At 42.2% G+C, this 14,710-nt stretch overlaps 1 protein-coding gene across 1 annotated transcript in view; it reads left to right on the top strand.

Annotated features, from left to right (window-relative positions):
• LOC309553219 (vitelline membrane outer layer protein 1-like) overlaps nt 1–12,149 on the top strand; it is a 41,046-nt gene extending 28,897 nt beyond the window's left edge. Inside the window, exons 2-3 of the mRNA XM_082254173.1 lie at nt 7,803–7,915; nt 11,846–12,149. Coding sequence (XP_082110299.1) covers nt 7,803–7,915; nt 11,846–12,134 — 402 coding nt within the window. The 3' untranslated portion in view covers nt 12,135–12,149. The remainder of the gene's footprint in view (nt 1–7,802; nt 7,916–11,845) is intronic.
• Nucleotides 12,150–14,710: the final 2,561 nt, after the last annotated feature.

The following is a 14,710-nucleotide window of genomic DNA, read 5'->3' as shown; positions in this document are numbered from 1 at the left end:
AGACAATGTGGACAAGCTCACGTTCATTAAAATGAACCAGGCATGGATCCCACGGGACTTTTCCGTACCTTATGCAGAATAGCAATGGATACCGACCTTACCCACCCATTGTTCCATTTTTGCTCTTTCTCACTCTTTTGGGGTGTACCCTCATTTAAAATTTTTGAAAAGAAGCAGTGTTGGCTACCTCGTCCTCCTCCTCAGGGCCAGATTAATGTAGGGGCTATTGGAGCTGCAGCTCCAGGCCCCTACCTTTTATATAGGCCCCGGGTTGGCCATATTCACTGTTACCGCTCTTCTGTCACTTGTAAACACAGAAGTCTGGCTTCTATGCTCGCTTCCCCAGGCAGCACCCTCAGAACCTCCCCACACAGCGTGAAGGCCGGACAAGGAGGGACAGTTGGCGATGCATGGATGTGTTTATGGGCTTCAGAGACAGCATCCCATGTTGAATTAGGCATGCATGGCTGCACCCTTCCTCCTCTGGGTGCATGGCAAGGCACGGCCCTTAAGGCCCTTCAAAATCCTCAGCACCAAGCCCATGATGCTGTTAATCCGGCCCTGGTCCTCCTCCACCGCCGCTTCCACCTACACCGCCCATAGGTGTGCGCAGCCTATTGCATTAAGGTGTGCACCCCAAAGTTGAAATACACATGCATGTGTTTGCCAGCAGGGAGAGTAATGTATCGGGGCCATGTACCTGTAGGCAAGGAGAAATAGAGCAGAGCAGGTCCCAGGGAGATCTTTCCCATCTCCTCACTGGCAATGCTATGTGCCCTAGGTGATTAGGGTGTGCCCAGGCACACCCAGCACACCCTGTGCGCACGCCTATGTCACCGCCACATCCACCACCACCTCAACCTCCCTCCTACTCCATATGGGCCTCGTCCTTCAGAGATGAAGAAGAACATTGTTTTATTTTTCTGTTTTTTTTTGTTGTTTTAAGTTATTTCCCTATCCACATTTGTTTGCAGAGCACTTGCCATGCTCTTAATTACGTTTTGCTGCCATTTGCAGCACTCTAGCCCTTTCCTTTGGTGTTTTAGAGCCATTTTAGTGCCTTAAAGTTCGGGTCCCCATTGACTTCAATGGGGTTCGGTGTCCGGGAAAAGTTCGGTAAAAGTCCGGGACACGGACCCGGACTTTTTTTTAAAGTTCGGCCGAACCCGTCGAACACGGACATCTAGGTGTCCGCTCAACCCTACACACGATCTCTTTCCTCCTAGGAAGCATAAGCAACGGGTACTAGGTTACAAGTTTACATGAGTCTGAGCCATTTTTAGGAAGTAGTTTAAAGGCTGTTGAACTACATAGGAAATAAAAAGGATGCATTTAAAAATGAAACACTTTGTCTGCAAATCTGGACTACAATTACTTCCTGCTCTATTAATGTAAACACTATGGAGTCTGCATTCAAAACCGTTGCCAGATGGCACATGGTCCCATCATGCGTAGCCCATTTTCAGCCTTCTCATACTAGCCAGTGCTTTCTTTGCTTCCAAAGCCCAGGCAACATTTTACATACAGTACCTGGTGGACATATTCAATGCTCACACAGGTCATACTTTCCTTGTTCAACCATCCTTTCCCCAGAGGTCCCTGGTATGTCTTATTACACCTTAAACCCTATGACTTTACTAAACTTAAAATCAAACTGGTGATTAGAGATGGGCCGAACACCCCCCTATTCAGTTCACAGCAGAACTCCTGAACACGGGAAAAGTTTGGCCCCGAACCGCAAACTCCATTGAAGTCTTTAGTAGCCGAATAGTCCAAAAAGTCCCAATTTTGAAGGCTTAAATGCAAGTAATTGGCCAAAAAAGGGGTATGGGGTCCGAGTACTGCCCTGGGGGACATGCATTAATGCAAAAAAGTGTTTTAAAAAACGATCGTTTGTAAAGGAGCAGTGATTTTAATGATGCTTAAAGCGGAGCTTCACCCAAAAGGAGAAATTCCGCTTTAAGGCCTCCTCCGCGGCTCCTGTTTGTGAAATGGAGCTTTTGGGATGGAGAGGGGGGGCGGGTACCTGATTTTGACAGGTACCCGCTCCCACCTCCGTTCCGGTTGCCTTAGATGATCGGAAGCGGAGGTTCTGTTTTCCTCCTCCCTCCCAAAGTCTTCTGGGACACATGACAGGTCTCAGAAGACTTCGAGAATAGTCAAAGAGCGCAGCGCCGCTCGCGCATGCGCAGTGGACACCCGGCTGTGAAGCCGCAAGCTTTCACACCTAGGTGCCCATAGTAAAAATTCCAGTGCCATCGAGGGTGGACACAGGGTGGAAATGGCTGGGGAGAGAACCCTGCTGGATCGGGGGACAGGTGAGTGGCTGCTTTTTAAAGTCAGCAACTACACTTTTTGTAGTTGCTGACTTTTAATAAAGACAAAAATGACTGGAACTCCACTTTAAAGTGAGACAATAAAAATAAAAAATAAATTACTTTAAATATAGTGCCTGGGGGATCCCCTTAGTCTGCCTGTAAAGTGACACATCTGTAGCATGTATAGAACATGCTGCAGCAAAAAATGACATTTCTAAAGAAAAAATAAAGAGAAAAATGGTGTGGGGTCCTCCTAGTCCATACCAGGCCCTTCAGTTTTGGTATATATTTTAGGGGAACCCCACGTCAAAATGTTTTCAAAAAATGGCATGCTCCTCCCCCCAAAGCCATATCAGACCCTATATCCAAGCACGCAGCTTAGCAGGCCAGGAAAGGGGGGAGGAGCAAGGACCCCTCCTCCTCCTGAACCATACCAGGCTACATGCCCTCAAAATGGGGGCTGGGTACTTTGGGGCAAGGTGGGCATCATAATGATGGGGACAAGAGCCTCTTCCCCACAACCCTGGGCTGTGGTTGAGGGGGTCTGCGAGTGGGGGGCTTATAGGAATCTAGAGGTCCCTTTTAACAAGGGGTCCCCAGATCCCGGCTCCCCCTATGTGAATGAATATGGGGTACATTGTATCCCTACCTATTCACCAAATAAATAAAAACAGTAGACAGGTTTTTGACATCTACATTGGATCTAAATTATTTTTTTTTTATAAAAGGAATTGTCAAAAACCTGTCTGCTGTTTTTATTTTTGACACTTTTTTTGGTAAATGGGTACTCATTTACATGGGTGGGGCTGGAATCTGGGGGTCAGCTTTTTAATGGGGGCTTCCAGATTCCGAAAAGCCCCCTACTCACAGACCCCTATCAACATGGGGACAAAGCGCTTTAGGGTGGGGGGTAGAGCCGCCGCTGCCCCCCAAAGCACCCACCCTCCATGTTGCGGGCATGTAGCTTGGTATGGTTCAGGAGAGGGGGCACTCGCTCACCCCCCCCCCCTTCCTGCCAGGCTGCATGCTTGGAAAAGAGTCTGGTATAGATTTCTGGGGAGACATCATGCCGTTTTTCTTATTTTTTTTTTTTTGGCGTGGGTTTTCTCTTAAAATCCATACCAGACCTGAGGGGTCTTTTGCGGGCTGATGCAAAATTACCTGGCTCATTGTTACCTGCTTTTCTTGTTTTGCTTATTAACCCCCTCAGCCGCCCCCTGACCCTTTAACAGGCTCTAAATGGCAGAAGGCAGAGGCAGACATTTTTATTATGTGACTGCTGTGATTGGCTATGTCACATGATCAGAAAGGTCCTGATCTCAAGTATCGGGAGGATTCCAGTACCCGCCAGTAATTGTACTTGTGACAGACCGCCTGGCATCCCACCTGGGTGCCTCATCCAATCAGTGCCTCCTGTCCTCCAAACCTTTCCAGAAGATCTATACTAGCTGGCAATACCAGTACTTTACTCCAAGCATCATATACAGACAAGATGTTGAGGTAAAAACCAAGGGATTATCTTTACTGAACAGAAATACAGGTTTTTGCATGCTTCACAAATAGAACAGATATTGCACATTGGGGTAAAAGCAAAAATATTGCACATTGGGGTAAAAGCAAATATTGCACATTGGGGTAAACATTGCACAATGATTAGATAATGAGGTAAAGTTGACACAAGACTAATCCCATTTAGCAAACAGACAGAAACAATAGGTTACGCAACAATGGGAATTTACACCTAGGTGGCACACAATAAGGAAATTACGCAATGGGATAAAAACACTGAACAGTAAACACATAACACCTTAATAAACAGATTACATATAACAGCAGGAGACCCCAGCATCAGGTTGTTTTCAGCCAGTTAGTCACGGAGGGAGTTGAAGCAGTCAGTGCTGGTTTGGGCTGTTGATTCTATACCCCAACAAAACACAGAAGCCCCAAATCTGTATCCGGGTCCTCCATTTTTCAGAGTCTGTGTGTTTCACGAAGACATGGACTTGAATCTGAAGTAAAACTACTTCAAAAGTCCCCCAGGCACACACCTCCCAAAAAATAGAGCCCTCTCAAATGCCAGGGCCCATAGTCAGTAGGCAATAGACATGTGCATGATGAAAAAACTTGTTTTGCTTCATTTCGTTTAGTTTAGAACCATTACTCTATTTATTTAGTTTTGTTAAATTCGGTTAATAAGTTAAATCTGTATTCAGGATTCATATTTGAAATTCATATTCGGAGTTCGTTTTATTCAAATTTAACCATTTTTTCGATTTGAGAAATTTCAAATCGGTTGAATCAAAATTTTTAATGCGGCAAAGTGAACAAACAAAAGAAAAAAATCTTCAGAAAATTATTACAATGACTCTTTAAATCATCTTTGGCTTAACAAAAACAGCATTATTTCGAAATGGTATACTAAAAACACTCAGAGTCTTTGATTTCAGGAATATGTTTACAGTTTGAATTTGATGTAAAATTCTATTTGAATGTCAATTCGAATTTCGAAAATTTGGATGAATTTTGTTTCCTTATTCGGAGCATTTGATGAACTTCGTTCATACTGTAATTTGGGTATTTGGATATATCTGCATCTCCGAATAATGAAAAATTATGAAAAATTTGTCTAAATATTTATTCGGAACAAAACAAACCGCACAGTAGGCAAGAAGCTAGCCTGAAGTCCCCTCCAAAAGCTCCTGTCCCGGTTGGGTCTGTCACAGAAGAAGTAAGGGGGAAAGTAGTGGGGGTATGTTTTAGGCCCCCCGACCAAAGCGAATAGGTAGAGCTTGAATTTCTTTCACAGTTGGGAATAGCGGCAAAGCAGGGACAAGTCATTGTAATGGGGGAGTTCAATTATCCCGATATTGACTGGGATGCGGTGACAGCTCACTCATTAAAGGCCTGTCATTTCATGAATGTCTTACAGGACAACTACATGTCTCAGACGGTAGATTCTCCTACTATAAAAAAAGCATTGCTAGATCTATTAATTACGAATGATTCGGGTCTAATCTCACATGTAGAAGTACGGGACAACTTGGGTTCTTGCGATCACAGGATGATCATATTTATAGTAAATCATAGGACAACAAGGCATGAGGGGAACATAAGGACCTTAAACTTCAGAAGGGCAAACTTTCCTAAAATATGCTCAATAATAGAGACCATAGATTGGGACCTAACCCTAGGAACATTGAACGGAGGAAAAATGGGAATGCTTTAGGAACATATTAAACAAAAGTATCTCACAGTGCATTCCAATGGGAATTCCATTTAGAAGAGCCAAGGTCAAACCAGGATGGCTAAACCGTAATGTCAAAATGCGTTTTAGAGCGAAAAAAATGGCCTTTAAGAAATATAAATCGGAGGGGACATTATCGGCTTTCCACCAATACAAGGAATCTAACAAGCAATTTAAAATCAGAATCAGGACGGCCAAAAATGACTTTGAGAGACACATAGCAGTGGAGAATAAAAAAACCTTAAGAAATTCTTTAAATATATTAATAGCAAAAAAGTGAGTTCAGAGCACGTTCCACACATAATTAACAATGATGGGAAGATGGTTACAGAGGACACAGAGAAGGCAACTGTGCTAAATACTTTCTTCTCCTCGTTTTTACACAGGAAAAGGAGGGGTATACTGACCAGGACTGTTTGGTTAGCACATCATCACAAGACTTGCTGCAGTGGCTAACAGAGGGCGAAATCAAGGAAAGACTTGATATCATTAATACTACTAAATCACCAGGACCAGATGGCTTGCACCTCAGTAGGGTTATATCTAGACCGTTGTTCCTAATTTTCGCAGACAGTGTATTGACAGACAGGAACTGTACCAGGTGACTGGAGGAAAGCTAATGTGATACCAATATTCAAAAAAGGGAGGAGGGATAATCCGGGAAACTAAAGGCCGGTCAGCCTGACATCAATTGTATGTAAATTACTGGAAGGGAGAATAAGGGACTATATGCAAGAATTTGCTAAGGTCAACAGTATCATCAGCAGTAATCAGCACGGGTTCACAAAAGGACATTCTTGTCAAACAAATCTGTTAACATTTTATGAGGAGGTGAGCTGTGAGCTAGATAGAGGGAGACCTGTGGATGTGATGTATCTGGATTTTGCTAAGGCATTCGACACAGTTCCCCACAAATGCTTAATCTACAAACTAAGGTCTGCAGGCATAGACGTCAAAGTTTGTTCTTGGATAGAAAACTGGTTGCGTGTCCAAAGGGTGGCATACTCAGACTGGCCTGGAGTGGTAAGGGGGGTCCCCCAAGGCTCAGTCCTGGGAGCAATTTCGTTCAATTTATTCATCAATAACATAGAGCAGTGGTTCTCAATTCCGGTCCTCGGGACCCACTAACAGGCCAGATTTTAAGTATTACCTTGGGGGATGCAGACTAGAATACTGCAATCACTGAGCAGCAAATGAGATCACCTGTGATGTAATTTAGTTATCTTGCAAACCTGGCCTGTTGGTGGGTCCCGAGGACCGGAATTGAGAACCACTGACATAGAGGACGGAATCAGTAGCTCAATCTCAGTTTTTGCGGACGACACAAAAATATGCAGGGCAATAACTTCTCATCAAGATATAGAAATCTTACAGAATGACCTGAACAAAATAACAGAGTGGGCAACTACGTGGCAAATGAGATTTAACGTAGAGAAGTGTAAGGTATTGCACTTGGGGGCAAAAAACATAAATGCAAATTATGCTCTAGGGGGAACCTCTGGGGGAATCCAGAATGGAGAAGCATTTGAGGCTTCTAGTGGAAGATAGACTAAGCAAAAGCATGCAATGTCAAGCTCAACGTCTTTTGTCAAGTGTTGTTGTGTTGGTTGAAATGTGCTCTAGACTGCACACAAATTTTATCGGCCAACAAAAAACAATTTCAGAAGTGATGTCATGTTCTGGTTTACTTTCCGTGTGTTTTTTCTTCTCTGAGCATGCCCAGTCTTGCTCATCAGATTTTTGTCTGCCGAAATCTGTACTGACTGACGAACAATCGGCCATTCTGTTGACGGGCAACAAAAATTTTATAGCATGCACACCAGATTTTGTTCTGCCGAAAAGTCGCAGTCGGTTGTCGGAAGCATCATACTAACAAGCCGAAAATCGGCCGATCGGACGTTGGCCGAAAATTCACGGCCAACTATCGATGCGTGTGTACGAGGCATTAGTATGATATCACTCTGCCAGGTATGGAGGCCAGAACTTTCATTTTATTATCGTCAGGCCCTGAGTGGGTGGAGACACTGCCAACTTTATTACCAAACAAACTCGTCTACTTAGTGAAGGATCTTGTTCTAATATTTACCTACAGGTTTAGCGCACTATCCTGTTTGGGGAAGGTCATTTATCATACCCCCCTCAAATAAGTGCTACAAAAGCAATCTCTATATCGTTTAAAAATAATTCTTCCCTATACTAAACAAAAATATATTTTCATAAAACATTTGTTTCTTTTTAAGAACGAGGAATTTCAAGGAAGAGGCGATGACACAGCGCTAAATTCGATCAAACTGTTATGTACAAAACCTGGTGAAAGAATAATTCAACAAGAAATAACGTCATTGGCTGGAAGGTATGTCCATACACTTATTTACCTTATGCAAAACCCAACAATATAGCAACTCCATCGAAATTTAAAAATGTCTCTGGGGACAATCTAAGAATCACATACTTCCCGCAGTTCTTTTGCCTTTTTCACTGTTGAAGATACATATACTCAAAAAAAAAAAAACAATACAACATATTCTAATAGTTGGTGCACATACATGTGTGATTTTCGGAGATAGTAAAGCTGGTAACACTTGTGTTAGCAGGTGCCCCCAAAGGCTACTGGGGAACTACAGGTCATTAGAAATGTTTGGTTTTACACTAGTTCTATGAGGCTTAACCTCGTACACACGCAACGATTGTTGGCCGTGAAATTTTGGCCAACGTCTGATCGGCCGATTGTCGGCTTGTTAGTATGATGCTTCTGACAACCGACTGCGACTTTTCAGCCAAACAAAATCTGGTGTGCATGCTATAAAATTTTTGTTGGCCGTAAACAGAACAGCCGATTGTTCTTCAGTCAGTACAGATTTCGTCAGACAAAAATGTGATGAGCAAGACTGGGCATGCTCAGAGTAGAAAAAACACACGAAAAGTAGACCAGAACATGACATCACTTCTGAAGTTGGTTTTTGTTGGCCGATAAAATTCGTGTGCAGTCTAGAGCACATTTCAACCAACACAACAACACTGGACAAAAGACGGCCGATCGGTCGGCCAACAATCGTTGCGTGTGTACGAGGCATTAGCGATACTCTGAGGCTGGAGGTCATACCATACTCCAGAGCCCCACAACCAGAAGGACCATGTCCTCTGTCCGACTGGTGACTGGCTACAAAGTTATTTTGAGAAAAGAAGTGCAGAACACAGATTTGTTTCCACCAGTACACTGTACTACTAACCTTGTTCAGTCTGAAGGTAAAGAGGGAAGCCACTGTACTTCTACTTGCAAGGCCATGCAGACCGTGGCCCCAGGCTCAGTCCCTAGGGTTGTTCTGTTCCACAGCGGGCTCTATAATAGAGACCCTGTCACTCAATGAGGTAGATGAATTACCAAGCATCCCCTCACTTCCAGAACCTCCATCATTAGCCACTACCGCTTCCACTCCTAAGCTGGCTGCTACTTCTTCCTACTGTTCTCCTTTCCATAACTACAAGGGTTAACTTTGTTGCCCACTTTTTACTCTATAACCCAGAGGGTTAATCAAGGCAGAGGCTCTCTATTCCCCAGTCCTCAGATACACTACGAATACACTTGTTAATCATACACAGTTACATACATAATTACATAGTCAGTTTGAAAAAAGACACAAAAAAGTCCATCTGGCTCAACCAATAAAAAAAAAAAAAAAAAAACAGTAAAGAAAGCCCAACCATACAATCCCATATACACAATCCTATACCAACAGTTGATCCAGAGGAAGGCGAAAAAACCTCAGCAAAGCATGATCCAATTTGCTACAGCATGGGAAAAAATTCCTTCCTGATCCCCTAGAGGCAATCAGATATTCCCTGGATCAACTTTACCTATGATTATTACTACCCATTTATATTATGTACACCCAGGAAAGAATCCAGGCCTTTTGTAAAGCAATATAGTGAGCTGGGTTCAACGTTCCCATGTAACTGAGACCAAGCAACTCTTCTTTTAAAATAATGGTGTCCATCTTCCGGGAACATGCGACCGGGTCCCATTAAAGGGTAACTCCACTGCTCCGGCGGATTACATGGCACACAGCTGGTTCTCACTACAGTATCCATCCATGTATCCACTATCCATGCCCGGATTGACGTAGAGGTCCACCTCATATCACCTCATAAATGAGAAGTGAATCACACAGGGCACACAGCACAAAGTCTTACCCCCTGCATCACCAGACAAGAGTTTATTGAACAATGTTAAACAGTATATATATATATATATATATATATATATATATATATATATATATATATATATATATATATATATATATATATATATATATATATATATATATATATATATTTATATATATATATATATATTTATTTATTTATATAAATATATTTATATATATATTTATATATATATATATATATATATATATATATATATATATATATATATATATATATATATATATAAAACCATGTGAAGACACCTAGTACCAAATCCTAAAGGGTGTTCAAATCAACCTGCTGCCCCTTTAAATGTGACACAACACATAAAACAGGAAAAACGAATAAAAGTAGGCGCTGGTTGGTGATAAATGTGTACTTAAAGTGGAATGTCCAAATCCCTTAAGATTACCAAGTAATATGTGAAATTACATCTAGAATATATTTAAAAAAAAAAAAAATTACTAAAGTGCATTAATTCATAGCTATGGGAATGAAAAAATCCATGTAATAAAATCCCATATATTATAAAGTTCTGAGCAGTATGAGCAAGGATGCCAAACTGCGCCACCCTCTTCCCTTAGGGTTAGGGTCAAGGTGCCACCCCCTCCCCATCCCTGCAATAAACCATTAAACCCAGGGCAACCGACCCTCCTGCCCACCCCTTGCCCCTGCCCTGGTGCTGAGTGCTTCCATTCCATTAAAATATAATTGATATGTTATTGCACCAAATATCCTATTCAAAAGTGCTCCAGTGCAAAAATAAATTAGATCAATACATGGAATTATACAAACAAATTAATAAGTGATTCAAATGACCAGTGTGAAATAGAAAGTCCAAATTAATCCTTAAATCATGAAGATGACCCAGCAACGTGCTTGAAGAATAAACATAAAATCCACCTCGTGAGCTACTCCACACCTATATGCTCACCAAATCGCAGCAGGCCGATGGACCCATATAGCTTTTCAGGATCTCGAGATTTGAAATCATATGGGTGACGTCCTCTCCTCTCTATCATCAAGGTCACCAATAATAAGATAGTAATAAGATCCCACAATCACAGAGGATTTATGATGGAAAAAAAATTTTGTTGTTGTTATTATTATTATTGAAAAAAAAATCTTTTTTTGTATCTGTTTGGCTGATCACATGAGCTCAATTTATAAAATGTAATAAAAATGTAATAAAATGTAATACATTTAATAATTTAATAAAAAAAAATGTAATAAAAATGTAATAAAAAATAGAATATAGAAAAAATATATATATATTTTTTTCTCTATCTTTATTTGTATCTGTTTGGCTGATTAAATGAGCTTTACGCAATATTATTAATAATATTAAATAGAGCTTATGTGATCAGCAAAACAGGTTTACATAAAGATTCTAAAAATATATATTTAGTTCCATAATAGAAATAATAATAATTTTCTCATAATAATGTGGTAAGCCAATAAAAAAACAAATAAAGATCACAAAATAAATATGTGAGTAGCAGTAGCAGGTGAAGAGACAGGTTTCAACCCCCCCCCCCCCCCCATACCCTTGGTCCGTGAAGGGGTTGTGTTCTGCAAGGTTGGTCCCTGGTGCTGGGGAGGTTGGGGACTGCTGCTGCAGAGGACAACTGCCCCATAAAAATGAATAGGGGTGCAATGCTTATGCATAGTGTAAAAAAAAATAGCTGGCTAGAGGCTTTCTCTTTGAAGGCCGGGTGGCCCCAGACTGGGCCACACAGTGAACAACGCTGGATTGGTGCTCAATGTTTGTACATTATCGGGTGATGTGGGAGGATTAAATAAAGGATAACTTCACCAAAGGTCAGGTTGTCTTTTAAAGTGGACTTGTGATTTTCTCATACAATGCAGTTCTTAGATTGACAGGGTTCTCTGTTTCATAGTAGTAGAGCATCAAAAAGTAAGGTGTAGATAAAACAGTGGCTGAAAGGTCATGGTCAAAGTCCAAATATAACTTGAATGTAAAGCCAATTGCCTAGTATTCCAGCAGTGCAAAATAAGCAGATCTCCAGAGACCAGTAATGAGATGGTATACATTTTTGTTTTTTTACTACAGATGGGGAAGTTGGACTGGTATTCGGTGGTGTCCCTCTGGGTCTCTCATCAGTTTTGCTCTGCAAGTTGAGCAGCCCATTGGCAGAGGTGACGATACTGCAGCCAACAATATCATGTTCCAATGCTCTGATAAAAATATCCTGACCGGTAATGGTGGAACCTGGGGAACATATGGACTCTGGAGCGGCATCTGCCCAACTGGAATTTGTGGCATCAAAACCTTAGTGGAGCCTTCCCTAGGAGACGGAGATGACACAGCCCTGAATAATGTCCAGTTTAGATGCTGTTAAAATCATGATCACAAGTATGAAAAAGAAAAAAATAGAAGTAATATGAAGATTTGCTTGAAATAAAATGATTAATGCTATTTATTTAAATAAAGAATAAAAAAATCAGATGAAATGGTATCAAATAGCAAAAAGAGAACAAAATATTGCTTTTGTAATAAGATAATTAATGCTATTATATTTGTGCATTTGATTAGCTGTTTTAAATAAAAAGCTGTTTTAAATAAATAATACTTAAATAAAGAAATCAGATGAAATGGTCAATGTGTTGTGTTTAACATAGATAATAACAGAAAGCCTAAAACCTAAAAGAAACCTAAAGTACCGTATACACTCAAGTATAAGCCGAGTTTTTCAGCACATTTTTTGTGCTGAAAACGTCCCCCTCGGCTTATACTTGAGTCATAAAAAAAAAAACATGTCCTCGGCCAGCCCGACGTGCTCCTGAGGTGCCCTAGATTTAAAAATGGCGCCGCCCGGCACCAAAATGTCACTGCGCAGGCGCCGCCACTGCTCGGGAAAGGCCGTACATGTTCGGCTATTTTCGGGAATAGCCGAACGTATATGAGCTTTCCCGAGCGGCGCATGCGCGGTGACGTGTTGGCGCCGGACAGCGCCATTTTTAAATCTAAAGTGCCTCAGGAAAAGGTAAGTGAGACTCCTCCACAGCCGCACTACCTGCCATTATTTGGGGCTACGGGCATACTACAAGAGATGCCGTGCTGCCGGCATGGTACACCTGTACCATGCCGGCAGCACGGCATCTCCTGTAGTATGCCCGCAGCCCTGCATTCTCCTGTAGCATGCCCACAGCCCTGCATTCTCCTGTACCATGCCCACAGCCCTGCATTCTCCTGTACAATGCCCACAGCCCTGCATTCTCCTGTACCATGCCCGCAGCCCTGCATTCTCCTGTACCATGCCCACAGCACTGCATTCTCCTATACCATGCCCACAGCCCCGCATTCTCCTGTACCATGCCCGCAGCCCCTGTTTTGGGTCTCGTGGTGGTCCAGTTGGGTCCAGTAGCTGCTGCATTTCCCACCCTAGGCTTATACTCGAGTCAATCATTTTTCCCATTTTTCTGTGGTAAAATTAGGGGCATCGGCTTATATTCAGGTTGGCTTATACACGAGTATATACAGTTTATATTTTAAATTTAAAAAAATGTATTTAGTGGTTTAGGGTTTTCATTCACCTTTTTTATTTTTAAGTTTTTCTATTTATCTAAAACCTGCGTTACAATCCAACAAATATTACAGAATGCACCCATTACACCAGTGGCATTAATGTTTTCTTGTTTTCAATATTTTATTTGAGTTCTTATGAAAGAAGGAATAAGAGCCGGTTCACACTGGGGCGACTTGTCAGGCGATTTGGTCGCCTGACAAGTCGCCGTGGGTCGCCTGCCATAGATTAGCACAGGACCCGTTGTAATAGGAGCGACACAAGTCGCTCCGACTTAGAAAAAGGGTCCTGTACTACTTTGGGGCGACCTGGAGCGACCTGCATTGACTTCAATGATATGAAGTCTGTGCATGACGGTCCGAGGTCGCGGTGCGCGCTGTGCACCGCGACTTCACAGGTCGCCCCGGCAAGTCGGGTCGCCTGTATGTGAACCGGCTCTAATACATTATGATAAATAAGTATCACATTTTATAAAGAGAATTGCAAGGGTAAATGTAAATATTTAAACTAGGGCAACCATTCTCAACATGGGTTCCTCCAGAAGTTTCTTAGGCAATGAGCAATTTTTGCCTCTCAGATCAGTAAACACTGACCCCAATGATCATATTACGTATCTGTAAGCAGTGGATTCTTCCTTTGGACCATAAATACACATTGGTGAGATCCCACCCCCAGCACACCTATCGGTCACTTGCATATTGAGTGGAGTTAGGCATACACAATGGCCTTACCCCAGATCTAATTGAGATTCCACCCCCAGCACACAGATTTGTCTGTCCCCGGGGGAGATCTCACCCCTAGAACAAAGACTGGTCTTTCCCCAGTGGGAGTTGCCACCTTCTGCCAACATGTTGGTCTTCCACAGTAGGATACCACCCCAACACACACATTGGTCTTTTGTTAGTGAGAGCCCACCTGAACACAAACATTGGCTAATTGAATTTTGAATGGTTTTAAGCATACAACTCAGTGAGATCCCTACCCCAGCTCACACGCATGTAGGTTATATGGGTGACACTCCTTCCATGTTCTCCTACTTATTGGATGCCAAGTGTGGGTCACATGGAGGACCTACCCTGGAATAGGTTTTTCTGGGCTACGCTAGGTATCAGTAACAGAGTCACTCTCCTTTACATATGGGGTACCTTTACTCTGTGCTGTTTCCATCAATGCTATGGGACAAGGCTAAGGCCACCATGGGGGAATACTTGACCTAAAAGTGGAGCTCCAGGCTCCTTCAGAAAAAATTTAAAGTCAGCAGCTTCAAATACTGTAGCTGCTAACTTTTAATATTAGGACACTTACCTGTCCTGGAATAATTCGGCTAACAGGTGCTGACGCCACCATCTTGACTAAGGTGTGCACTGTGCTTAATGAATGACCGGGCTGCA

Source organism: Pelophylax lessonae (genome assembly GCF_965119305.1).
Source record: "Pelophylax lessonae genome assembly, chromosome: 4".
In the NCBI taxonomy this organism is placed as follows: Eukaryota; Metazoa; Chordata; class Amphibia; order Anura; family Ranidae; genus Pelophylax; species Pelophylax lessonae.
This window is presented reverse-complemented; position numbering and strand designations above follow the sequence as displayed.